This window comes from Rhinatrema bivittatum, chromosome 2 (genome assembly GCF_901001135.1).
Source record: "Rhinatrema bivittatum chromosome 2, aRhiBiv1.1, whole genome shotgun sequence".
In the NCBI taxonomy this organism is placed as follows: Eukaryota; Metazoa; Chordata; class Amphibia; order Gymnophiona; family Rhinatrematidae; genus Rhinatrema; species Rhinatrema bivittatum.
This window is the reverse complement of record NC_042616.1, coordinates 333237719-333265200: the sequence shown is the minus strand read 5'-3', so window position 1 is coordinate 333265200 and position 27482 is coordinate 333237719. Positions and strand designations below refer to the sequence as shown.

General features: G+C 41.0%; 1 protein-coding gene across 2 annotated transcripts in view; it reads left to right on the top strand.

Moving 5' to 3' along the window:
* The window catches only part of ITPRID1 (ITPR interacting domain containing 1), a 156621-nt gene that overhangs the window by 95366 nt on the left and 33773 nt on the right, over positions 1 to 27482 (top strand). For both annotated transcript variants that reach the window (XM_029589806.1, XM_029589805.1), the window contains exons 4-5: positions 20459 to 20541; positions 23272 to 24543. In XM_029589806.1, the coding sequence (XP_029445666.1) occupies positions 20459 to 20541; positions 23272 to 24543 (1355 nt within the window). The remainder of the gene's footprint in view (positions 1 to 20458; positions 20542 to 23271; positions 24544 to 27482) is intronic.

Sequence of the window (27482 nt, the reverse complement as noted above, 5' to 3'; positions counted from 1 at the left end):
GTGTAAATGGTCATTGTTAAAAAAAAAATACCACCCTAGAAGGACAGTCCAGATGTATTCCACACATTAAGAAAGGTGGAAGGAAGGCAACATGATTACCAACATAGTTAAAACATGAGGTGAAAGAGGCTATTTTAGCCAAAAGATATTCATTCAAAAATTGGAAGAAAGATCGAACAGAAGAAAATAGAATAAAGCATAAGCATTGGCAAATTAAATGTAAGACATTGATAAGACAGGCTAAGAGAGAATTTGAAAAGAAGTTGGCCATAGAGACAAAAACTCACAGTAAAAACTTTTAAAAATATATATGAAGCAGAAAGCCTGAGAGGGAACTTCATCAAATGCCGCCTGAAAATCTAGATTCTCTATATTAATTGACTCAACCTTGTCCATAGGTCTGTTAACTTCCTGAAAAAAATCTAACAGATTTTTAAGACAAGATTTCCCTTTCATAAATCCATGTTGGCTCAGTATCTATCCAAAAGCTCAGTTATTTTGTTTTTCAGAATGGTTTCTATCATTTTCTCTAGTTCTGATATCAGGCTCACTAGTCTGTAATTTTCAGGATCACCTCTAGGCCCTTTTTAAAAATTAGCATTACACTGTCCACTAGGGATGTGCAGAGCAAAATTTTATGTTCATATTTTTTATGTCCGAAAGGGGGTCCCACTTGCGGCCAATATGGACATAAAAAAAATCCAATGAGTTGGGTATATGTACATATGTGCAAAAAAAAAATTTAAACCCCCCTCACCCTCTTTAATCCCCCCCCCCAGACTTACCACAACTCCCTGGTGATCGAGCGAGGAGTGAGGACGTCATTTCTGCAATCCTTGGCGAGAAGCATGTGACGTCGGTGGCACGTCGAGTGACGCGGCGTCACGTGATTCCCGGCTCGTTCGCGCCGGACGGCTCGTTCGGCCCAAAAAGAACTTTTGGCCAGCTTGGGGGGGCCTCCTGACCCCCCCAAGCTGGCCAAAAGTTCTTTTTGGGCCGAACGAGCCGTCCGGCGCGAACGAGCCGGGAATCACGTGACGCTGACGTCACGTGATTCCCGGCTCGTTCGCGCCGGACGGCTCGTTCGGCCCAAAAAGAACTTTTGGCCAGCTTGGGGGGGCCTCCTGACCCCCTCAAGCTGGCCAAAAGTTCTTTTTGGGCCGAACGAGCCGTCCGGCGCGAACTTGCCGGGAATCACGTGACGTCGCGTCTGAGTGACGCGGCGCCACGTGATTCCCGGCTCGTTCGCGCCGGACGGCTCGTTCGGCCCAAAAAGAACTTTTGGCCAGCTTGGGGAGGTCAGGAGGCCCCCCCAAGCTGGCCAAAAGTTCTTTTTGGGCCGAACGAGCCGTCCGGCGCGAACGAGCCGGGAATCACGTGACGCCGGCGTCACTCGACGTGCCGCCGATGTCACATGCTTCTCGCCAAGGATTGCAGAAATGGCGTCCTCACTCCTCGCTCCATCACCAGGGAGTTGTGGTAAGTCGGGGGGGGGATTAAGGAGGGTGAGGGGGTTTATATTTTTATTTTGGCTCAACAATCGCGATTTCCCACATATCGAACATATCTATGTTCGATATGTGGGAAATCCGATCGTTTATGTCGAATCAATTTTTTAAGTAAAAAAAAAATATGAGTTGCGTTTTACTAATGCGGTCAATCCGAATGCACACCCCTACTGTCCACCCTCCAGCCCTCAGGTACTGGAGCCAATTTGAATAGAAGTTAGAAATTGCTAGTAATAAGTCTGCAATTTCATTTTTTAGCTCTTTCAGAACTCTGGTTTGTATACCATCTGGTCTTGGTGATTTGTTACTCTCTAGTTTGTCAGTTTGTTCTATTATATCTTTCTAATTTACTGTGATTTAATTTAGTTGCTCTGAATCATCACCTTCAAATAATTTTATGAGCATACCCCAACACACTCCTGAGTAAAGACCAAAGCAAAGAATTAATGTAGTCTTTCTGCTATAACCTTGTCTTATTAGTGTGCCCCTTTAATCCCTCAGTCATCTAGTAGTCCAATCAGTTCCCTCACTGCCTTCTTGTTTTCAGTATTCTTGAAGTTTTAAATCTGCGTTTGTATCTCTGGCAAGATTATTTTAAAATGTTCTTTTGGCCTGCCTTATTTATGCATTACATCTAATAGGGATGTGCATTCGTTCAGGATGAATTAGGAAATTTCAATGCACTAGTGCGCACTAACCTGAAATTCTAGTCCCCCCAAATTTTAAAGGCCCGAACCGCGGGAATTACGATATTTCCTGCGGTGGGCCGAAAACGAACCCCAAATCAAAAGGTTCGGGCTTTGCACATCCTTAACATCTAACTTGCAGATGCTTACGTTTTTTCCTGCTTTCTTCATTTAGATCCACTTTCTAAATTTTGAAGGGCATCCTTTTGACTTTAATAGCCTATTTCACCTCACCATTTAATCATGCTGGCAATCATTTGGTCTTTCTATCTTTTTTAATGCATGGAATACATCTAATTTGGGCTTCCAAAATGGTGTTTTTAAACAGCTTCCACACTACATGCAAACCTTTAACCTTCTACTTTTAGTTTTTTTCAAACTAATTTCCTCATTTTTTTAAAACTAATTTCCCCTTTTTAAATCTAAATGTTACTGCTGTAGTTTTCCTTAATGTCCTCCTTTCAATGAATATGTTAATTTTGATTATGTTCTGATCACTTTTGCCTAGCTGCCCCTCCACTGTTACCTCTTGCATCAGATCCTGTGTCACAGTGAGGATTCAATCTAGAGTAGCCCTTCTCTCATCACTTCCAGGGCCAGCTGCTCCATGTCATCTAAAAATGTAATCTTCCTAGCATATCCTGATGAAACATTTACCCAGTCAATATTAAGGGGCGGATTTTCAGAGCCCTGCTCGCGTAAATCCGCCCAAAACCGGGCGGATTTACGCGAGCAGGGCCCTGCGCGCCGGGAAGCCTATTTTACATAGGCCTCCCGGCGCGCGCAGAGCCCCGGGACTCGCGTAAGTCCCGGGGTTCTCGGAAGGGGGCGTGTCGGGGGCGTGTCGGGGGCGGGCCCGGTCGTCGCGGCGTTTTGGGGGCGTGTCGGCAGCGGTTTGGGGGCGGGTACGGGGGCGTGGCTACAGCCCGGGGGCGTGGCCGCGCCCTCCGTACCCGCCCCCAGGTCGCGGCCCGGCGCGCAGGAGGCCCGCTGGCGCGCGGGGATTTACGCCTCCCTCTGGGAGGCGTAAATCCCCCAACAAAGGTAGGATGGGGGTTTAGACAGGGCCGGGCGGGTGGGTTAGGTAGGGGAAGGGAGGGGAAGGTGAGGGGAGGGCAAAGGAAAGTTCCCTCCTAGGCCGCTCCGAATCGGAGCGGCCTAGGAGGGAACGGGGGTAGGCTGCGCGGCTCGGCGCACGCAGGCTATACGAAATCGATAGCCTTGCGCGCGCCGATCCAGGATTTTAGCCGATACGCGCGACTACGCGCGTATCTACTAAAATCCAGCGTACTTTTGTTTGCGCCTGGAGCGCAAACAAAAGTAGGCTGTTCGCGCTCGTCTGAAAATCTACCCCTAAGGTAATTGTAATCGCAAGTTAGTATTGTGTAGCCTAATTTGTTAGCTTTCCTAATTTATTTTAGCATTTCATTGTCTGTCTCTTCATTCTAGACTGGATGATAATAATAAAGTCCGACCACTACACTCTTCCCCCATCATATATGGAATTTCTATCCATAGAATTTTCACAGTATGTTTTGTCTCCTGCAAGACTTTTATCTTATTTGACTCCATTCCATCAATAACATATAGCGCTGCTCCTCCATCAGTTTAAGTAGGCCTATCATTCTGATATAATTTGTACTCTGATATCAGTGCCCCATTGGTTATCCTCCTTCCATCAGGTCTCTGAGATACCTATTATGGCTATATCCTCTATCCTTAATTCGTGTCATAGATTCCAACTCTCCAATTTTATTTTTTGGGGTCTTTGTACAAATTTTATTGGGGCCCTTTGCCCCTCATTTGATCCTTGGGATGTTCTTGCTACCATGGGTGGCTGCTTTGCCCCTCTCATGGTGCTTAGGATTATTCAAGCTACTGTTGATCCTACTTTATACCTCTTTGGGATATACCTACCTTGGGATATTTCTGCCACTTTTGGTGCTTCTTCCCTCCTCTCATTGTGCCTTGGGTTGTTCATGCCACTGTTGGTGCTGCTTTGCACCTCATTTGGTATATGGGGTTTTCATGCTAATATTGTTTGTGCCCCTTTCCACTCTGTTGAAGCTCTGGGATGGGATGTTCTTGCCATTGTTTGTGCTGATTTCTTCCTCCCACAGTGCTTTGAGTTGTACGATGGTGGTCTTTGCCTCATTCACTATGCCTTGAGGTATTGATGCCATTGTTCACTGCCATTTCTCTGAGTGTATGTCTTAGAGTTTTAATGACACTGCATGCTGCCATACCCCTCACTCTATCTCTTGGGGATTTGATGCCATTCAGCTTGCTGCCTTAATCCTCATCCTATACATTGGTGTTTGATCATATCACTTCCTGCCTTTCCCATCTCTCAATTCCTGAGAGTGTTGAGTTACCGAATGCTTTTATTTCTAACAAATGTTTGCTATGTGTGCATAGAGTCCAATCCAGAATATTTAGTGTATTGTAAGACTAAGTGGCTTGCTACCATAACCCTCACTGTATACTGTTAGCCTTAGTGTGTTGACACCTCTCTTGTTGCTGCATTGCTCTCCACCTATGGTTTGTACTTTTAAACACCAATACTCCTGCTGCTCCAAGATTTTAGAATTTAATTGAAACTAGCAAAGATCCCTTTCTATGGGATGAAGAAATAGTTTTTGTCTTTCAGGAATTTGTAGATTGTGCATCAGCAAATCATGTAGAACTCAGATGTACAGTATTATTAAAAGTTTGCTGTATCAACTGTAAATAATATTTTGATAAATATGGTGGATCACTTACACCTTTTTCAAATAATCTGCAATACTTTCATAAGAAAAGGATTATCCAAAAATGACTAACTTGAAAAGCCTCTTGTACCATTTGTACAGTTTTCTTCATATTATTACTATATGCATGAGTATCCACACTGGATATGAAGAAGAGATACATGTCTCATATGTTGTTCGTCCATGTAGATTTTATTGCCAGCTTAGAAGTACTGTTCCCTTGAGTCCAACCCAAGCCCTCTCTTCACCTTCTGTACCCCCTAGCCCTCCAAGCCAACCTTATCATGCTCCACTCAAAGCCAACTCCATCATTTTCTTCACTCCAGCACAAATAGGTCTACTTTATGGAATCTGTTACAATCACAGGTACCTGTGACCCAGACTGACCACAGCTGGAGATAGGATGCTAGCTTTTATTGATCTTACTTTGACCCACCATGACAAGGCATTTCTAATATTAAGTTGTTATGTTTAATTAGTGAATAGTTACATAGATATATTTTTTGGTTGTCTAATTCTAAAAAATGGCTTCTTAAGCAAATGACAGGTATGCTATTGAAGTCCTGCATGAGTACATAACAGGAATAAAAAACCTGAGCAAAATTATTTCTCAAACTGATCATGACAAATCCTAAGAGTTTGTAGGGGCCAAGAGAACTCCAGTTGCCTGTCAAAAAAGATTGGTAAGAAGGTCTTCCTCAAACAGAGATCTGATTGAAGACATTCAAAAGGTGGGAAGGAAGGGAGAAGTGTTGCTCATTGGAGATTTTAATCTGCTGGATGTGGATCTACAAGAAGCAGAGAGATAGTGGATGCCCTTCAAGGGGCTCTGTTTAATGGAATTGGATCAAGGAAGAGCACTCAATGTGATTTACTTGGATTTCAGCAAAGCTTTTGATACCGTCCCACATAGGAGGCTTGTGACTAAAATGAGACGCTTGGGAGTGAGCGCCAAGGTGGTGGTGTGGACTACAAACTGGTTGACTGAGAGGAGACAGAGTGTAATGGTTACGAGTGCTATAGGGATCGGTTTGGTAATGTTTCTATTCAATATCTTTGTGAGTGACATGCAGAAGGGATATAAGGTAACGTTTGTCTATTTGCATATGATGTTAAGATCTGCAATGCAGTGGACACACTTGAAGGAGTAAAGAGAATGAAAAGTGATCTAAGAAAGCTTGAATAGTGGTTGAAGATTTGGCAGCTGGAATTCAATGTCAAAAAGTACAGAGTCATTCATCTGGGGTGTGCTGATCTGAAAGATGTATATGATGGAGAGTGAAACACTGATGTATGCAGAACAAAAGAGAGATTTTGGGGTAATAGTATCTGGCGATCTGAAGATGGCAAAGCAATGTGACAAGGCGATAGCTAAATCTAGAAAAATGCTGGGCTGCATAGGAAGAGGAATAACAAGCAGGAAAAAGGAGGTGATAATGTCCTTGTGCAGGCGTTTGTTGAGGCCTCACCTGGAGTACTATGTTCAGTTCTAAAGACCGTATCTCAAAAAGGTCCAGAGAAGGGCAACCAAAATGGGGTGGGGTCTGTATTGGAAGACTTACAAAGATAGGCTGAAGGATCTAAATATGTATACCCTGGAAGAGAGGAGGTGAGGGGAGATATGATACAGACCTTCAGATACCTGAAAGATTTTAACAAAGCACAAACTTTGAATCTTTCCGTCAGAAAGGAAACAGTTCAACTAGGGGTCATGAAATGAAATTCCAGGAGGGAATGACTCAGAACCAACATCAGGATATATTTCTTCACGGAGATGTTGGTGAATGCTTGGAATGCCCTTCCAGAGGTGGTGGTGAAGAAGAAAACAGTCAATGAATTCAAAGGGGCATGGGATAAACACTGTGGATCCCTAAAGGCTAGAGGATAGAAATGAAGAAGAGGGTACATGGGGTAACCAGCATGGAGCAGCAGTTACTACCCTTAACAGAAAGCATGGGGATTACTACCCTCAATCAATAGCCTTGATACTTTTGATGTATCTCGACCATCGCTTCCTGCTTCAATGGCAGGGGGAGATGGGGAGGGAAAAAAGGGGAACTGGATATAAAAAAAAAACCAACTCTGACTTTTACAGTCTGGAGTACTGTCAAGCAGAAATAAGGGAAAAAGCACAGGACAGCTTCTGCAGCCAAGTCCCAAAGCAAAGTACAATATGCAGAATTGTCTGAATTATCAAGAAGGTTCATCATTCAGTAAAAATGTTGCTAGAGGTAATTTGTTATGGGTTTGATAGTTGCTTGGTTGTGATTGTAAATATTACTGTTGCATTGGAGTTGGACCTTTGGGCTGAGGTGGGGTTGACACAATCCGTAGGCAGGTACCTACGGGTCCCCACCATCAGCAGGTGGAGTGGGCTGAAGCTAGAGGCCACTGGAGCTTCACCTATGCCAGCCCTCGTTCCCCTCAGGTTGGGCCTTTGGGTGCCGGGGCTGGCAGGACTTATGTGGGCCTCAGAGTTAGCTAGAGATGGAAGGTGGTTCAGCCCAGAGTCCTATCCTGGACAGGATATGGAACTGGAACTTGGGCTCCAGGACCCCTGCTGGACCACCAGGGACTTTTGGCAAGTCTTGGGGAGGTCAGGAGTCCCCCCCAAGATTTTCCAAAAGTCTCTGGTGGTCCAGCGGGGGTCCTGGAGCCATCTCCTGCACTCGGTCATCGGCTGCCAGTATTCAAAATGGCGCCGATAGCCTTTGCCCTTACTATGTCACATGTCCATTGCTCCTACCATGTGACAGGGGCCGACCAATGGCACCGGTAGCCCCTGTGACAGTAAGGTCAAAGGCTATTGGCGCCATTTTGAATACCGGCAGCCGACATCGTGATTGCAGTAGATGGCTCCTGGACCCCCGCTGGACCACCAGGGAGTTTGGGCAAGTCTTGGGTGGGGTCAGGAGGGTGGGGGGGGGGGTTATAGTTAATTAAATTTTAGCCAGGAAATGAATAAGAATGGAACACATGAACAAATTTTTGGCCCCCCTTGCCGAATGCAACGTATCTGCCCCCGACGAATACGAATACCAAATGTAATGTATGCAGTCCCTCTGCACATCCCTAATCTGCAGTGGCCTGTGCCACAGTGGATGGCCCAGATAAAGGTATGGGTAATGGTAGTCATGGTTGTTTCCCATAGACAATTGAAAATGGAGATGTTCCAATGACTGTGGCAATGTGGGAGTTGTGAGAGAACTCTGCCCAGGATAAGAGGTCTGACCAGTTATCTTGTTGGTCATTGATGTAGGCGTGCAGGAACGCATTCAAAGAGTGGTTCATCCGTTCGGCTTGCCCGTTAGCCTGGGGATGATAGGCGGTTATAAGGCTGATATTGATACCGAACTTTCAGCAGAGAGAGCGCCAATACCTGGTGACGAACTGAGGACCTCGATCTGAAACGATATCCGCTATGGAGCGAGGCCTGAGCTTTTATATGCTGAAGAGTCAGACATCAGCATCCAGGTCTGCGGCCAGGTTCCCACCGCAGGCCCTTTAAAAGATCTAGAGATGCGCGCACGCGCTCCTAGGAAGGGGCGCAACGCTGATGGCGGCATCTCTCCGTGGGCCAAGTGGAGAGGCCCGACAAGCAGGGACATCTTGGCTGGCAACACTGAGTGGTGAGGCAGGACCGGAGGCACTGGAGGGAACCCAAGGTCAGAGCTGGCGGCCCACCGCTGCCAGAGAAGAGGAGCCAGGCCCTGGAGCCCATCTGAGAAGATGAGAGGGCCGCACCGCGGGGCTGCCGTGGGCGGCGCTCGTAACAATTGCTACCCTTTCATAAGGCTTGAGGGTAATTGCACAGAGTGGCAGTCTTACCCTTGAAAAAACATGGGAGTATCCTGCACAGAATGGCAGATACTACTAATAGAAACTTGCTGGGCAGACTAGATGTCAATCTGGTCCTTTTCTGCTGCCATTACTATGTTATTATGTTACAAAACATAAGTGAGGTTGAAATTCCATGGGTTGAATAGCAGGTGCAAATGCATGTGCCTATGTTTCATGATGTATGCATGTACTTTGCTTATAATATGTTCTTCCAAACTCCATTCCAAAATGCCCTCGCTCTTTTTCTCTGTTCAGTAACCCCAAAAATCTGTACAGTCCAGAAAAAAATCAGGAAATTGGCCACCCTAGCTTTTGTTAGTCTTCTTATCATGGTCATTGTTTTTGATACACTAATATGAAATATCCATTCCTGTATTTTGTTTTGTTTTTCAGCTCTGGAGCTCAATGACTATATCTTGTTTTGTTTTGTTTTTTTAATCCCTTGAAACTCACAGGGGAGTATTTAAGAGGACGTAATTTAAATTAGATACTTTTTTTTCAATTACATAAATATCAGGAAGCAGTATCAGTGACTAAACAGAGGACCAAAGAATGGCAGAGGAGTCATTACTCAATAATCCTGTGCAAACATATTAAGCTCATTGTAAATTAAGCTAAACTAACATCAGGGGGAAGTTACTGGCAGAGAATGGAAAGGGTCCTTTATCTTGATATTTTATTGTACATGTCAACCAGTTTTTAAAAGGGAGCTATCTAAAGAAGGGAAACATTTATTTTTTATTTATTTAGACTCTTTTTTTATACCGGAGTATAGCAGGCTGCCTTCACTCCGGTTTACAGTTTAAACAACTTAATACATATAACACATTTGTATAACACATATTAAACCGTGTACAAACAACTAGTTACATTTAAGCGTAGAGCAATAGTGCATAAACTGGTATAATAGAGTACAACCTAAAAATTGGCCTTACTGTGTGTGAACTTATAAAGCTAAGCATATAAAGACATAACTTAAATGTAACATCGAGCAGGTGGTGTGTTAATGAGATTTTTTCATAGGTGAGATGGGGTACAGGGAAGGAAGGGTTCTCGGGAATCAGGGGGTGGACAAGATAAATTACAGGACACAATTTAATGTAAGAAGGTTAATGAGAAATGTCAAGGGGGGTGGAGGATGTTAGATTAAGCAGGGCTGGGAGGGATAATATGTCTGATCAGATGGGATTAGTTTACCCAACTTCGTCTGTGAATGTTTGTCTAAATAACCATTGTTTTGAGTTCTTTTTTGAACGATTTGGTGTCACTGATTGAGCTTAGGTAGTCTGGTAAAGAGTTCCATGGTTTCGGTCCTGCAATGTCTTAATTTCCTTAGCAAAGCTTCAGAAAAATGAATTTAGTTAAGGGAATACTCTGCTTGAAACCTGATTCAGATTCCAGGTAGCTTTAGGCTGGCACAGTCTGGGTGTGCATTTGTTTTTCTCGAATCCAGACTCAACTAAAACCTGAATTTTTCCAGCCCATTTTGACTAACATTTTGCATGCAAGCTGATATGAGTTTTTGATGAAGGCTGGATTGGGTTCACCCAGATTACCAGGATGAAGGTGGGCAGGAAGATTCCTTGAGATTCATGCATGCATCACATCTCATATGTATCCTACTAGCTTGGGCAAAATACTACAGCACTTAGGCCGGGATTTTCCATTCTCCCGGCGGTAATGGGGGACGGGGAGGGGCAGGCCTGCGAAAGCCGGCAGCATTCGCACCTCCGCAGTGTTATCACTGCCGGCTTTCACACCCAATAGCGCCACTGTGAAAGGTGGTGCTATTGGGCGCACTACTGGCGGCGATAATGGGTCTTAACTTATCGCCGCCAGCGAAGTTACCGGCGTGTCTGCCTCCTCCCCACCCTGACTCCACCCCCACTCCGCCCCCGGAAACCTATCTCACGCGAAAAGGGACTTTTCGCGTGTGATAGGCTTACAAAATAACCCCCCTTAGATGTCAAATAAGAACAAGAACATAAGAAATTGCCATGCTGGGTCAGACCAAGGGTCCATCAAGCCCAGTATCCTGATTCCATCAGAGGCCAAAACCAGGCCACAAGAACCTGGCAATTACCCAAACACTAAGAAGAACCCATGCTACTGATGCAATTAATAGCAGTGGCTATTTCCTAAGTATAATTGATTAATAGCAATTAATGGACTTCTCCTCCAAGAACTTATCCAAACCTTTTTTGAACCCAGCTACACTAACTGCACTAACCACCTCCTCTGGCAACAAATTCCAGAGCTTTATTGTGCGTTGAGTGAAAAATAATTTTCTCCGATTAGTCTGAAATGTGTTACTTGCTAACTTCATGGAATGCCTCCTAGTCCTTCTATTATTCTAAAGTGTAAATAACTGAGTCACATCTACTCGTTCAAGACCTCTCATAATCTTAAAGACCTCTATCATATCCCCCCTCAGCCGTCTGTTCTCCAAGCTGAACAGCCCTAACCTCTTCAGCCTTTCCTCATAGGGGAGCTGTTCCATCTCCTTTATCATTTTGGTTGCCCTTCTCTGTACCTTTTCCATCGCAACTATATCTTTTTTTCGAGATGCGGTGACCAGAATTGTACACAGTATTCAAGATGCGGTCTCACCATGGAGTGATATAGAGGCATTATGACATTTTCCGTTCTATTAACCATTCCCTTCCTAATAATTCCTAAATTCTGTTTGCTTTTTTGACTGCCGCAGCACACTGAGCCGACGATTTTAAAGTATTATCCACAATGTGCCTAGATCTTTTTCCTGGGTGGTAGCTCCTAATATGGAACCTAACATCGTGTAACTACAGCAAGGGTTATTTTTCCCTATATGCAACACCTTGCACTTGTCCACATTAAATTTCATCTGCCATTTGGATGCCCAATCTTCCAGTCTTGCAAGGTCCTCCTGTAATGTATCACAGTCTGCTTGTGATTTAACTACTCTGAATAATTTTGTATCATCTGCAAATTTGATAACCTCACTCGTCGTATTCCTTTCCAGATCATTTATATATATATTGAAAAGCATCGGTCCAAGTACAGATCCCTGAGGCACTCCACTGTTTACCCTTTTCCACTGAGAAAATTGACCATTTAATCCTACTCTCTGTTTCCTGTCTTTTAACCAGTTTGTAATCCACGAAAGGACATCGCCTCCTATCCCATGACTTTTTAGTTTTTGTAGAAGCCTCTGTAGTTTGACGAGCTGAGACAAAAATTGGACATCAGAGCTGAACTGGGATTGTTTTCTGAGTTGGATGAATTGTTTGAAGTTTGATTGGAACTTTTGTGAAAGAGTCGGCAAGGAAATTCACCTCCCACCTACAATTAGGTTACAGCTCCCATTAAATTCATAATGATTCCCAGCTCCCAACAGTATAAGTACCCTTTTGCCTCCCAAAATGTATTTCACCTAAAGAAATTGGCAACTCTGTTTTAAAATGACTTCACCATTTAAGCTGCAGATATAACCGGAGTCTGAAAATTCAGAGCTTGTGTTATTGCTTAACAGCTTGTAAGTTGCTGCCACCTGGTGCCCAGATTACAGAAAAGCAGCTTTAAATACTATCACCTATTGTAGGATACTAAATAATTTTAAAAGCTAAGAAATAGTCACCTAAATTCAGGACTTACAAATATTTACAATATATTTTGTGTTTTTATGAAAATATATTTTGTAATAAATTAAAATGCTAATTATTATACCTTAATTATAACATGAAGCAGTAATCAGTTTTTAAAACATTCCAAAAATGTATTTACATAGCAATATGAAATGCAGAGACCAGGAACATGCGATAGATACAGAAATTGTCCCTGCTATCTTAGGTACTAAAGGCTTGATTAAAAAGAACTTCCTTGAACATCTCAATATGTTGCCTGTGTATATTACACCTTATGTGCTCCAGAAGGAAGTTCTCTTTGACACAATGTAAAAAGAGTATCAGAATTTAGTTTGAAGGATTTGAGCCAACATATTCTGGATTAAGAATGATGTTCATTACTATAATGGTATTTGCAAAATAAATCAACTGAGAGGCATTTTCAATGCCCGTGTTTACTTCCAGAGTAGAAAACACATCTAAAATGATTCTTATCATCACCTGTGTTCTGTGCCCAACTCAGAAGATGCATTCTCCACTTTACCTCTTCTATGACTGGATGCACTGACATCGCTATACAGAAAATTATCAATAGTATGAGTGGTCGGTACCAAGCCTGTCTTTCGATGGGAGAGCTGGATGTGCACCCTGATCACAGCCAGCATGACCCAGCCCGCAGCAATGGAGGAGACATCTAGCAGCGGCATGGCCATGGCAGACCTCATCCCACTGTGGCCTTCTGATGGCAGGACCAAAGTGGACCCCATCCCACCATGTCTTGAAGAGAGGTTCAGCAGTGACAGCAGGAGGCGATGGGCCCCATCCTTCCATGATCCAAAGAGAGGCACAGTGGGGCTGTAGCAGACCCAGCCTGAAGCAGCACAAAGAGAGGCCCAGCGGGAACCTGGTGGACCCCATTCTGCTGTGGCGCATAGAGAGGGGGAAGCCATGAGAGTTTGTAAATGTGAGAGAGAGTAAAAATCCTGGGTGTGAACCTGTGTGAGTGAGAGCCAGTGTGCATGCATGTGTGTAAGAACATATAAGAACATAAGAACATAAGAAATTGCTATGCTGGATTAGACCAAGGATCCATCAAGCCCAGCATCCTGTTTCCAACAAAGGCCAAACCAGATCACAAGAACCTGGCAATTACCCAAACACTAAGAAGATCCCATGCTACTGATGCAATTAATAGCAGTGGCTATTCCCTAATTAACTTGATTAATAGCAGTAAGCTTATGCTATGCAAATGCATCGGGAGTTTAAAAAAAAAAGTGCATAGACTGCAAAGATTATGGATGTGAGTATGAGAGAGAGTGTGTGTGTGAAAGAAAGAACATGCATGTATGTGGTGAGAGCCTGTATGCATGTGTGTGTGTGCTTGTGTGTGAGAGAGAGAGCGCCTGTGTGCGTATGTGTGTGTGGGTGTGAGGGAGAAAGAACCTGTGTGGTTGTGTGAGGGAGTGTGAGAGAATGAACATGTGTATGTGTCTGTGTGTTGCAGAGTGAGAACCTGTGTGTGTCTGAGAGCCTGTGTGTCATACATAGGCTCTCAGACACACACATCCTCTCACTCTCTCTCTTACACACGCAGTAGAGGGGGAAGCACCATCAATCATTTTCACCCAGAGCACCATTTGCTCTATAGCTGGCCCTGGTGGGGCATATAGAAAGAAGTGTTCATCTGGCTAGAAACCATAGGCTTCCTTATCCTCACATTCTACTGCACCTAAAATAGAAAAGCACAGGCAAGAGCTACATTACAAAGTGCAGTACAGTACTCTTAACACCCATGCTCTTACACAAAACTAATGCTTCCAAATATTAACACATATTGTAGTTTGTGTTGTTTTTTCCTCAAGAACGTATGTAAAGATGTGTTAATGAACCAATATATTAGTGAAAGTACTGAGGTCATAATATGATTGAAGACTGCTGATAAACTATAGGTATCAAACTATAAAGAAAATAAATTGTTATTTTAAATCCATATTATGCTTTACTATGAGTGCTGTACTGTATGTGAAAGAATAAGACATTGCTAGATGGATATTGTTTATCATAATAACTTGATGGTAGAAAGTGTATAAAGTTATAGAAACACTATGAAAGGATACAGTCCTGTTCTTATCATATGGCAGTGGTAGCACATTACATATTAAAGTTCAAATTGTGGAGCCAAGTTATGGCATCTGGTGGGATGCCAAGTTATGATATCTTGATTGTTGTCCATAAACCCTGGAAAAGCTGAAAGGGGTGTTCATTAATGATATGTTCCATTGGCTTTTGTCACCAAAATCACAACTATTCTATTAATGTAAAATATAATTCACATCTGCCGTACTCCGTTTCATATTTAGTTTAATGATGTCCATATCTTATGTGAAAGATCTAGCCAGGCACTGCTTCCATAAGGACAGTGTTGAGGTCTTTATTTAGATGTTATTGTTATTCTATCTAGATCATCATTTTTCCTTTCTATTAAGAAAGGTATATCATTTGAGTCTCTCTCACAATTTTCTAATTGATTTAAGCTGTAATTTTGGTATACATTCCATCCATACAATATATCAAAAGTGATGCATTTGTAAAGATGTGATCATTAAAATGAGCAACAGAGGCTGGCTTTCCTTCTAATATCTGAGGGGGCAATGTCAAATACACTAGTACTGGAAGTCAGTCAGCAGCTATTTGTTTTAGTACTTCAGTTTAGTAGCACACCCAGCATCTTGATGTGATGACTCCACAATGGAGTGCATTAGGGCCAGAGTGGACATTAGGAGGGCCTTTACTCCCGTGTCCCATGTGATTCCCCTGAGTTTCTGTTTACATCTTCACTTTCTCCCCTGGTCTTCAATAAATGCTGCTTGAAGGTTAGGGAACACACCAACTATACTCCTACATATTTCATGGATTCTGCATGTTCTATCCTGTCCTTGTAGAAGTCATGCTCACTTTCTGGACAGCAAGTTTATTGTCAAAATAAAATGCCATTGTTAAAGTTTTAGATGAATTTGAATATAGTTCGCTGCAACAGAAGTATGACTCCATTTCTTCGAGGTTTTTGTTCAGTATGGTCTTTGTCCAGCTGCCTAAGGCAATGGTAGGTGCTTACAAGCTAACCCTATATTTTCAGTGTATATGAATGTGGCTGACACTCACACAGAAGGAAGTCCATTGTTAACTGCATGAATCTGGCTTGTCTCTCCTTCAAGGTTAGAAATAATTAATCATTACTGAGATGAGGTTATAGTATTTATTGGTCTTAGAAAATCCTTTAAACTTTAAATATCAACTCATGTTGCCACAGTGTATCTTAACAGAAGATAGGTTGATGAGCATGCTAGCAGTCTTATTGTGACATTGAAATAATGGAGTTCCCTCTGAGGAGAGGGCTGTTACTAGCATTGTGCTACAGGAATTGGTCCTTGAACCAGCTCTTTTCAACATTTTCATGAGCAACTTTGCAGAAGGATTATTGGGAAAGGTTTGTTTTTTTGCCAGTGATGTCAAAATTTGCAACACTAAAATGGTCAGTGGTCTTTGTTGTAAAGCATATGAGAACAGATTTAAAGATCTAAACATGTATACCCTGGTGGAAAGGCAGGGTATGGGAGATATGATAGCGATATTTAAATATCTCCAAGGTTCCCATACATAGGAGGTGGGCCATTTTGAAGGGAAAGGAGACTCTAAAATGAGGGATCAGGGGATGAGGGTGAAAGGAGGTAAACTAAGGAGTAATTCAAGGAAACATTTCTTTACAGAGAGAGTAGTAGATGCATAGAGGTGGAAGTGGTGAAGACAAGGACAGTATTTGAATTCAAGAAAGCATTGGACAATGATAAAGGATCATTCAGAGAGTGGTAGGGATTATAAAGCTGAATAGTTGGTATGGATGGGCAGACTAGAAAGGCTGTAATAGTCTTTTTCCGCCATCATGTTCTATGGTTTCTGTTCAAAATCCTCTCTGTTGAAAGTTGTGAGAGATCGAATCTGGTTCGGGCAGCTGCAGTTTGACCTGAAACCTGTTTGATTATCAGGGAGGTCTTCAATGTTGGAAGAAAGACAAGTAAGAAGAGCTCTCTCCATTACATTTTCCATAAATAAGCAGGTTAGACTCTCTACCTGGGTGACATCAAGTTAGGTTGAGAGAACATTGTACAAATTTCATCGTTGTGTGAGTTTCCGAAGAAAGCGTGTACTGTTCTGTTCGTACGTCTCACTCTGCATGTCAAAATGACCCCTAACCCTACACTACTCTACTACCTAAACCTCACCTCGAGTTACTATGTAGGCCTCTTATAGTAGCATAAATAGGTAACTACTACACGGACCTTATAGTCTCTCTCTCCCTCTCTCTCTCTCTGAAATGCTATAATACCACAAAGTTTTTACTGAGGGAATAGTTAGTAGGGCTTAGTTTGCTGATCTCAAATTTCTATTAGGGATGTGCATGTGAAGGGCTGTGTTCAGCCATTCTGCTTTTTCGTCGTGTATTAATTTATGTATGGTGCATAGAGTCTTGTATTGAATTCTTTGTTCAATGGGTAGCCAGTGTAGTTCAATTAGGGTTTCGGTGATATGGTCTCTTTTACTTTTACCAGTTAGAATTCTTGCAGCTTTACATGCTCATACTTGTAATGCAGGAAGCCTCATGCTTTCTCTACCTGTTTTATTAAAATATGAACATATATTTTATATATGTAATATTGTAACATGTGTGCGTAATAAAACTGAGTTTTATATGGAGGCATGAATTTTATAAAGAATGCATCTACTCAGCTTCTGATAATTGCCTATTCACCCAGAACCTCCAGCACTTCATCCTGAGCCCCACCACTTCATCCAGGCAACCCACCCAAAAACTACAGACAATAGACAAGTGCAATGTCACCTCTGGGACTTAATAAGCATGTGAAAAAGCATATGGATAAGTTCGGTAATGTACGCTTGTATGCCGCTTACCAAATAGCAATTTGTTCACTAACTTCTGAATCCTGCCGCTGTATGCCCCAAAACACCCCTGTTTTTTTCCTTTCTACTTCATGCATGATACTACTAGTATGCGCATACTTCAGGCTCTGGCAAAACACTAGTTTGACTTCCAATTTTACACATGTGAAAGCAGAGTATTCTTACAAACAACTTGGAAAGTAGCACTAACCCTTTAAAAGTGACATATGCAGGATGAATTGAAGGAAGGCCTTCTAAATGGAGAAACAATTAGAATCTTTTTAAGCAGGCTTTTCAAATAGAGTAAGAGATGAGGGAGGCATGGCTTTAACAATATGCAGCATTGATGAAAAACCTTGGAAAGATTTCCTCTCAAATCCAGCTGAGCCAGATTTCCTCTTGCCTAAGGCTATGTCTATGTTGGCCCCTTCTCATGCCTGGTGAAAATGTATTTTTAGAGGCCATAACTATTTCTTTTTCTTGGTACAATATCTCTTTTCTTAAGACAGCCAAAATTTGGCAAAGCACTAATACTTCCCAATGTTTGCCTTCTGTTGAACGAATCAAGCCCTTACTTTCCCTTTCTATTCTTACTATGTATATCTAACAGTTGCTGCTCTTTTATTTTGTAGCACTTAAGCATTCAGCAACCTCAGTTTCTCTGAACACCATACTGTGCTGTTTCTAATTGAGTGCATTTCGTAGATGATGAGAGAAGTAAGGAAACTATGTGTTGAGGTTAATATAGAGGTAATAGACAAGCTTTACAGCAAAAGCAAGCAAAATTTTTCAGAAACTGAGAGGGAAAGGCCACCCAAGAGTAAACAGTTGCTTTTGGTCACTTCTTATTTGGTCACGCATTATTTTATTCTTTGTTTTATGTTGATGTATTAATAATTTTATTAACAATTTTATTTTTATTACATTTTAATGTACCTTTATAGACAATTTTATATTTGATTTTATGATTTTGTAACATGTAAACCATTGTGATGTATATTATGAACGACGGTATCAAGAATCTTTAAATTAATAAATAAATTAGGGGCAGAGAGTGCCAAACTCTGATGGCTTGGCAGAAACATTTTAGGGTAATGGTTCCCAGTCTTTGAGGGTCTAACAAATGGGTTTGAAGACTGAATCTCTATCTAGGGCAATAAATGCTATGAAGCAGTACTGTACTTTATTGAAGTTTACACTGCAGGAAACTCAATGTCCATGACTGCCACTTTAAGGAAACATGAATTGTTCCATTTTGGAAGATGATGGTATATATTTGTTGAGAAATGTGTTCACTATGAAAACCATGGTCTTTAGTGAACATGTTTTTGAAGCATTCAGCACTATGGGAAGGATAGTCTTTGGAAAATCTGATTAAATGGAGCATAGCTTGCATGCTAGAGCTCTGAAAGGTTAGCTGAAGAGTTAAGTTGCTTAAATTGTTCCTAGGAGGGCAGTAATCAGCTGGAATTTACATGGAGCACTTAATTAAGTTTACAAGTATCCTTGTTTTAGAAGCTGTTACAACAGAAGACAAAATGAAGCCTCTCCTTTTTAAAGCAGTATTTACGTATCCTTAATGTAAAATCTGAACAATAAAATTAAGTTCATCAGCAGATTAAAGAAGGAAGAGGAAGCAATTTGTTGATACTGAAATGGTAACGCGTATAACTAGGAATTAAGATTCTGATGTACTGACTGTGTGCTCCATTCCCATTTTCAATTCTGAAACTGTAGAAGACATGGTGAAAGAAGAGAGGATCTGAATTGCATTAGTAGGGGTGGGGGAGGAGGCAGGTGTCCCTGTTATGCTTCGGTCCTGCACCCCTTTGTATCCCCTCTCTAATCTACCATCCAATCTGGCATGCACACACACATACACACAGCTGGCACTTATCCCTTCTCTCTCACATAAATACTGCCAGACTGCCAGTTCCCCCGTTACTTCTCTCTGACACACAGACACGTCCCACTCTCCTCATCCCAAATGATCCCCACTCAGCCCTTCCCAATCTCCCCAAAATGATCCCACTTTTCTCAGTCTGCTCCAGGCTCACCCCCTCTCATCCTGATCCTTACACGCTGCCAGGGAGGGGAGGTGACAATAAAAAAAAAAGAAGACTGTTCTTTGCTGATCAAAATTTGGCACAGTTGGAAGGAGGCAAATCTTCAGCCAGCTGCTGCCCCTCCTCTCCAATTTTTGCCACATTAGGCACAGGCCTAGTGTCCCTATGGACAAATCCAGGCCTGTCTGCATCTACTCCCTCCCTGAACTTTTGAGCCAGCATTCCATTAACTTTCAGGACATGAAGTGCTGGTTCATGTTATCAAGAAGGATATTGTACACTGAATTCAATGTTTCCTTGACTTCCACAATGGAATTCTTTTCCAGTTCCAGTTCTTCATTTCTAGGAGTGGAATATGCTCATGAGAGAGTGCATGTACCAGAAGTACATCTTACTCACTGAACTTATCATTACAAAATGTTTTCCAGAGGAAGACCGCTTCCTCTGTATGCTAGCACTTCTCTCTTTTGCACCCCATGTGTCCAGACTGACTAATAGGCAGGAGATGGTTTCTCTTATCATATGGGAAGGTGTGCTGGTCATGGGTATAAAAGAAGATTCTTCCTTTAAGAAGAAAAGGACATTTTCCTAAAAAATAAAATTTTGGAGGACATATCTGAAGGAATGCAGAAGAAGGATATGTCCTCCTCAGGGCTGATGCAAGATTAGGCGCCTTAGCATCTTCTACCTTGCTCTGCCTTCCCCGGCCCTGGTCTTCCTTGAAAAGGATTGATGGTAGCCCTACTCCCACCTGCATAGAACACCACCTGAGCTAAGGCTGGTTCTGCCTTTTGAGGCTCAGAAACATTGGTAGAGCTGAGCTGACTTTATTAATTATTGTTGGCGCAGAGACTCTGTCCTAACCCAACTTAGCAATGGAAATGTCTTTTTTATTTTTGCTTTCTCTTAACATTGGAAACTGCAGAAAGATTATACATAAAACTTTGTTCAGCTTTTCCAAACATGAACTAAGTTATCGATTCTTTCACCACAGCGCAGTATTTTTGTGCCTTGCTTTCCCAAAATTAATCATTTCTGTTCTTTTGGTAGAAGTTGAGATGACAAGAACAAACAGCTGCCAATCTGACAGCAGCGGATTTCTGGAGGAACCACCTGAGCATTTGCCTCGACAAGTAAGAGCTCATTCTACTTTCACCTCTCGCATGAAACCTCATTACCCATTTTAATAGTCTAGACCAGTGGCTCTCCTCATCATGAAGAAGTGAGGGGAAAGTGAAAGATCAACTGGAGGTCTGTGGCACTGTAGCAGGAATGACGTTAGGCAGGCTAAATGGACCCTGAAAACCTTATTTGCCATCATATTTCATGTTTCTGTGCTTCCCAACCCAGTCCTTGGGAACTATTCTCTCCCTGTAAGCAACTTTCTTCTAGGGTAAGTTATATGCCCCCCCCCCCATTTAAAAAGGGGCTAGGGCTATTTTCTGGGGGTTCCCTCCCTCCCTACCCCTCACCTACATACACTTCTCTGTTTTTCTTATATAGATTGATTTGGGGAAAATGATTTAATCATTCGCTGATTCACCAAAGTAATATGGTGCCTATTATCCATTAAACTCCACCTACTCACCTTTTTACTTCCCACTGTTCTTTTCCTACACAGATTCTCCAGAGGACTAATTTCTTATAGTTTTATTCAATTACAACGTACCCTTTCCTCAATTATTTTCACCCACAGTAACAGAGTAAACAGTGACAGTAAATGAAAGCAGCTAAAAACAAAAAGGGGCCATCTAATTTGCCCAGCAAGTGGTTTAGGGTTGTAACTGCCACTCTGTTCAGGTTACCCTAAGAATCAGGAGGCCCCATTCGAGCCGTAAAAGCAGGTGATGGCCAGACCTCTCTCTCCCAAATATGTATTTATTCCAGCCCTAGAAGTACAATAGCAGACTACCCCTGCCCTACTGCCATCAGAAGTGAATTTAAGCAAACTTTGCTGAAGTAATGTAACATTTAATAGCCAGATAGCTAACCTATACGTTTGTTGTAAGATATGCCCAGAGGGATTCCTTGAATGCACTCCTGGCTGGTTGTAATTGGTGCTCTAGAGGATTACAACCATCATTAATATTTTTGCCTTAGGTTACCCGATTCTTCCTTTCCATCCTCTAGCACTAGTTAACCTCAGTATTTATCTTTCTCCATTTTGAATTCTGTTACTGTTCTTGTCTTCACCACTTCTTCTGGCAGGACATTCTAGGCATCCGCAACCTTTTCTGTGAAAACATATTTCCTAAGGCTGCTACTGAGTCAGTCTATCCCCTTGGAGCTTCATATCATTCCCCTACAGTTTCTTTCCACTGGAAAAGATTTAATTCTTGACAAATATTTAAAAATCTGTATAATATCCTCCTGTCTCTCCTCTCCTCCAGAATATACATATTTAGGTCTTCCAATCACATCTCATAAGGCTTTTAGTATAGACCCTGCACCATTTTGGTTGCCTTCCTCTGGAATGCCTCTATCTTTTATGAGATACAGCCTCCAGAACTGAACACAGTATTCCAGATGAGGCCTCACCAGTGACCTGCACAGGGGCATTCTATCACATCCTTTTCCCTGCTCATTATGTCTCTTTCTATTCAACCTAGCATCTCTCTGTCCTTCGTCACTGCCTTTTCACATTGCTTCGCTCTCATTAGGTCATCAGAAATTATGAACCTGAAGTCTATCTCCCGGGCCGTGCACATCAGATCCTCGCCCCTAACCACGTACAGCTCCTTTGGATTTCTGCACCTCAAATGCATGACTCTGTACTTCTTGGTATTAAATCTTAATTGCCAAGTATTTGACTACCCCACAAACTTTGTTAGATCACTTTGTATCCTGTCTGCTCTTTCAAGGTGCCCATTCTGTTGCAGAGCTTAGTGTCATCAACAATAAGACAGTTTTCCTTCTCACCTTTCTGAAAAATCACTCACAATGATATTGAACAGTATGTGACTATGATATAATGCCATTATTAATTAACATGTTTAGAATTTGGCAGCAGGTATTTGAAATAAATAATTGCAATTGTATTAGAAAAATGTACATCAGGCCCATAGACTGCTGAACTGCATCACAAAATATCACTATACCACTGGAACTTATTGTGTGATTCAGTTCTCATCCTGCATATGAAATAGGGATATGCACTTTTTTTTTTTGGCTTGATTTTTTTTTCATTGTTTTAAATGTTCTTTTTTTGCCTTTTTTGTGGTTTATTTTGTTGTATTTATTTAAAACAAAAGAAACACAAATAGAAATGATACAAATAAAATGTAAAATGAAATATGACTTTCCCCAGCTGAAAAAAAATTAAAATATTCAAGGCTCCCCATTATCATGCTCCAGTTCTCGAGATGTCTCTTATTTAATTGGGGTCTTCAAAGTCCAAATGGAGTAAAATCCCAATTTACTCCTGGCCCCCTGGATCCATATAATAATAATGTCAGCCAGCCCTGAGATAGTTAGTTGTAAATACATACAATATATCCATAGAACAAAATGGTGCCAGCCTTGTCCTATTTATGATAAGTAATAAAGCCAGTGGCCATTATTTGCTATTACTAACCTTGCTATGAAGGGCTCAGCACCACAATAGACCCAGCAATCACTTTTTTCCAATTAAAATCATTTTATCAGTTTCACTTGACATGCACAACAAGAATAACTAAATAAGAATTCTATTTTTATAAGGTGCTGATTATCTAATGATGCAATGATATTATTACTCCATCAAAATCCCTATATCATCTTTTATGTGGAATCCATTTCATTCTAAAACCTTAAATTTTAGCTCTAATAGAACTGATAGCCAAGTGATGCTGCAATGTAGTAATGATTTCTTGTTTTTCTACCAGGTCTATAACCGTGAATCAAATGGTGCCTTGTCTAGTTCCACCATGACAGATTCTGAATATGATTTACTGATATCCAATCCGAGCACAGCCTGGAAATATGAGGATGGAGAAGACAGCTTACTTTCAATAAAAAGGACTGATGTTCCACTTCATTTTGACAGTTTGAGAAAAGACGTAGTGCTTGAGACAGATGAGCAAGGAAACTGTATTGGAACAACAGAAAATATTTCCGACTGCATGCAGGCATCATTAACATATCACCAAGCTGATGATCAGGATGCAGATGATGTCACATCCAAATTAGACTGTGCTGTACCCTTTTATGTAGTGCATACAGCCTTTCAGCGTGAGGGATCTCTGAATGAGAATGTTGAAAGGATGTGCAAGGAGAATTTGCAGCAGCAAGATTCTCTTGAGTACATGAATGAAAAGGAAGGCAGCATCAGTATCTTTGGTAAGCCTCACAGCTCCATCCCTGTTTTAGCATCCATGTTGGACAGATCATTGGAAAAGATGAAATCAAATGCACCACTGAAGTCTTCTCCAGAACAAAATACAAAGTGTGCTAACTTGAGTATTCATGTTGAGTGTTCTAACATTCACAGTATTGAGGCCGAATATGAACCTGAGTGTTTACAAAACAAAGAGGTGCCCAGCAGTAAAACAGAAATTTTAAGGATTGAACCCATGGACCCTATTCAAATTACGGAAACAAGTACTAATTTTTACAAATCTGTGACCATTCAGATGTCTTCAAATCTGGTATCAGGTTCGCAAAATGTTCCTCTAAGTGAATATTTTATTAGGGACAATTCTTATGAATCTACATCCATGTCATTAAGGAGTGATGAGGATGAAGAGGATGAACAAATCTTAACTTCAAGGCTTGGTGATCAGGGGACAAGAGTAAAGGATTCCTCTGTTCAGACTGATGATATTGAAAGGCAATTGGAGAATCATTGTCCTGGTTTAAGTGATCTTTTTGCCTCTCAGATTCATGGGTTTAGTTTCCCTGCAAAGACAATGCCACTTGACACCAGGTCTTTTGGGAAATATGAAACATCTGAAAAGAATGCTCAGGATGCCTCGTTTGACAAATGCAATCATTGTTCTCACTGTTGTTGCATTCATCCTTGCTGTTTTGTGCCAGCAAATCCCATAGCTGCTTTACAAAGTCCTTCTGTGACCTGCTGCTCTAATCATGCCAACATTGAGCTTGAACTCTTGCAAACATTGAAGCTTCTGCAGGATTCACTGAGGGAACTTTCTCCAGTAAGTATAATAGATAGATAGATAGATAGATAGATAGATAGATAGATTTAATAGCACTGTGGTTCAGTACTTTAGGTAAATCCTGATGGGTTTGACATGTGAAGGTCTAGGAAATGCTATTAAACTATGGCTGTGCATTCATTTAAAGCAAACTGGGAAAATGTAAGAACATTTCCCATTTCGTTTCACTTCATTTTTAAAAGTTTTGATCATTTTTGTTCCTATTATTTAAAAAAAAAAATTATGCCTCTCAAAAAATGCATTCTCTCTCAAGTCCTCCTCCCAATTCACCCACCTTCTGAATCCTCTTATCACATTGATGTTCTTCTTGATTTTGCTTTTTGCCTTTTTCTTTTTTTTTTTTTAATATATAATTTGCTTATTTTTTTTGTTTGAAATAAATGAAAAGATATGAAACATTAATATGTCTGTACTCACCCCATAGAGAATCTATATATATATAGCCAGTTTTATGTTTCAGGCAAAAGTAGGGTAAAGAGAATGCAATCAGCATGCAGGTTAGTATTCATGTACAATTTGCTCATGGATTTAATTTCCTATAATTTCATGAAAATTGTGTAAACTAAAGCTTCTGTGGAAAGTGCTACAGGAGGTTTTCCCCCAAAGACTGAAAAGCTCCACCAAGCTTTGGAATAATTTCTTAGTTTATTTATTTATCGTCATTTATTAATCACTTTACAGATAAAAATTATCACCCAAAGCAATGTACAGCAGTAGCACATAAAATTAAGATTACATAATACATTCATAACATAAAACATAAAAAAATATCAAGACTTACAAACATATAAAAAACAGCCCTTCATATCCATTTGTTACCCCCATCATTTTACCCTGATGAGACATTCAAGCAGACCAAATAATGATATAGATCATTTAGTAGACATGAACCAGGTTTTTAGTTTCTTATGAAATCTTAGTACATTTTCCTCTTCTCTCACATCCAATGGTAATGTATTCCATAAATGTTGAATAGCATTAGAAAATGATCTAATATCCAGGCAAGAATGTTTAAATTTATTCACCGAAGGGAGTTGCATATATCATCAACCAGAAGAGCGTAAATTTCTTTTAGATACATGTCATTGTAGAGAACCCTTTAAAGAAGGAGAATCTAAGTCATTTAAAATTTTAAATGCCAATACCAGATTTTTAAACCTGCATCTTTCCTCAATAGATAACCAATGCAAATCCCATAATGGTTTTGCCGAATTTCTCTGAGATTTTCCCATGACAAATCTAGCAGCAGTGTTTTCAATGAGTTGTAATTTATGAATCACTTTACCTTGCAATCCCAAAAATATCACATATCAGTAGACCAATTGTGAAAGAACAATGGCAAAATCCACCGCCTTAAGAGCTGTTTTCTCCAAATATGGTCTCAATTACCTTAGTAATTTCACCTAGGATAGGAATTATGTGCCACCTGCAAAATATGTTTTTCCAAAGAAAATTCTGAGTCCAAAATCATCCCCAAAGATTTAACCTGTTCCTTTGGCATTAACTGTGATCTGTTCAAGCAAAGACCCACTGAAATATCCCCAAATTCAATTTTCAATAACTTAGTCTTTTCAGTTTTAAGAACCAGCTTGTTTTCAGCAAACCATTGGGAAATGGTTCTTAAATAAGAATTCAATCTACTTACAACCTTCTTTGGTGAATTTCCAATATGAGCCAAAATTTGTATATCATCAACATAAATACATGGGGTAAATACAAATAACTGTATTCAATTACCCAATGAAGTAAGGAACAAATTAAAAAGAAGAGGGGATGCCTAACTTTAATTTATGTGAAGAAGAAAAACCTTGAACAATTACTACTTGTTCCCCATCCTGAAGAAAGCTAGAAAGCAACTTCAAAACCTGACCTCCAATTCCTAAAGTTTCACAATGATTTAATAAAATAGAATGATCAACAAGGTCAAATGCACTGAACAGATCAATCAAAACCAACAGTGACATTTCACCCCTATCCAAGATAGGGAGAAATTTATCCCCCAAGGAAATCATCAAAGTCTCCGTACTACAATATTTTCTAAAGCCTTCTTGGGCATCATCAAGTACATTATAATCAACTAAATAGTCTGAAAGTTGAGTAGAAACCAATCTTTCTAAAATTTTAGCTATGAAAGGTAAATTTGAGACTGGCCTATAATTTTTACAATCTCTAGGATCTACGTTCTCCTTCTTTAAAAGGGGTTTAGCCACTGCGTTTTTTAAAAATTAGTTCCAGATTGTGAGGGCTTTATTTCTTGGCTTAGCAGTTTCTTTCTGTAATTTTGGGCTTCCAGCTCATCAAAACTGCTTCATTCAGGGTTACAATACCATGAACTTGCTTTTCCAATGTTTTATTTTTCTCCACCCCTCCTCCACCCATCCATCAACAGCCAGAGGCTGCAGTTACTTTCATCCAATATGTGTGCGCTCTGAGTCTCACCACTCAGTGTCACTGTTGTGCAAGGGATGGATCTCTCTCCTCCCATGATCTCTGAATACTGCCTTCATATTAGTACTTTACCTGAGGGGCAGAAGCTGAGTTTGAGACTGAACATGGATTTCCTGAAAATAAATTCACAATGCTGCAATTGAGATATCCAGTCAGCTTACTTCCAGGACATTTGCAGTGGATTTTTTTATCCCATTCCAGAAATTGCAGGAAATTAAATCCTTGGTTAGAAGATGTGCTATTTCAAAATTGGCAAACATTTAGCATTTTTTGCCCTATTTTACCCTAAACTTCAATCTGACCCATAGCATTTATGCCAGGGTTTACCAAACTGTGGGTAAGAACCCAAATGTTCTCACAAAACCATCAGCTGCGGGACACAAATGCTTCACACTACAGTTGTCATCAAATAACTGTGGTAGCAATAATGAAAGTCAGCATGGGGCCTGGAAATTGATATGTTCTCACAG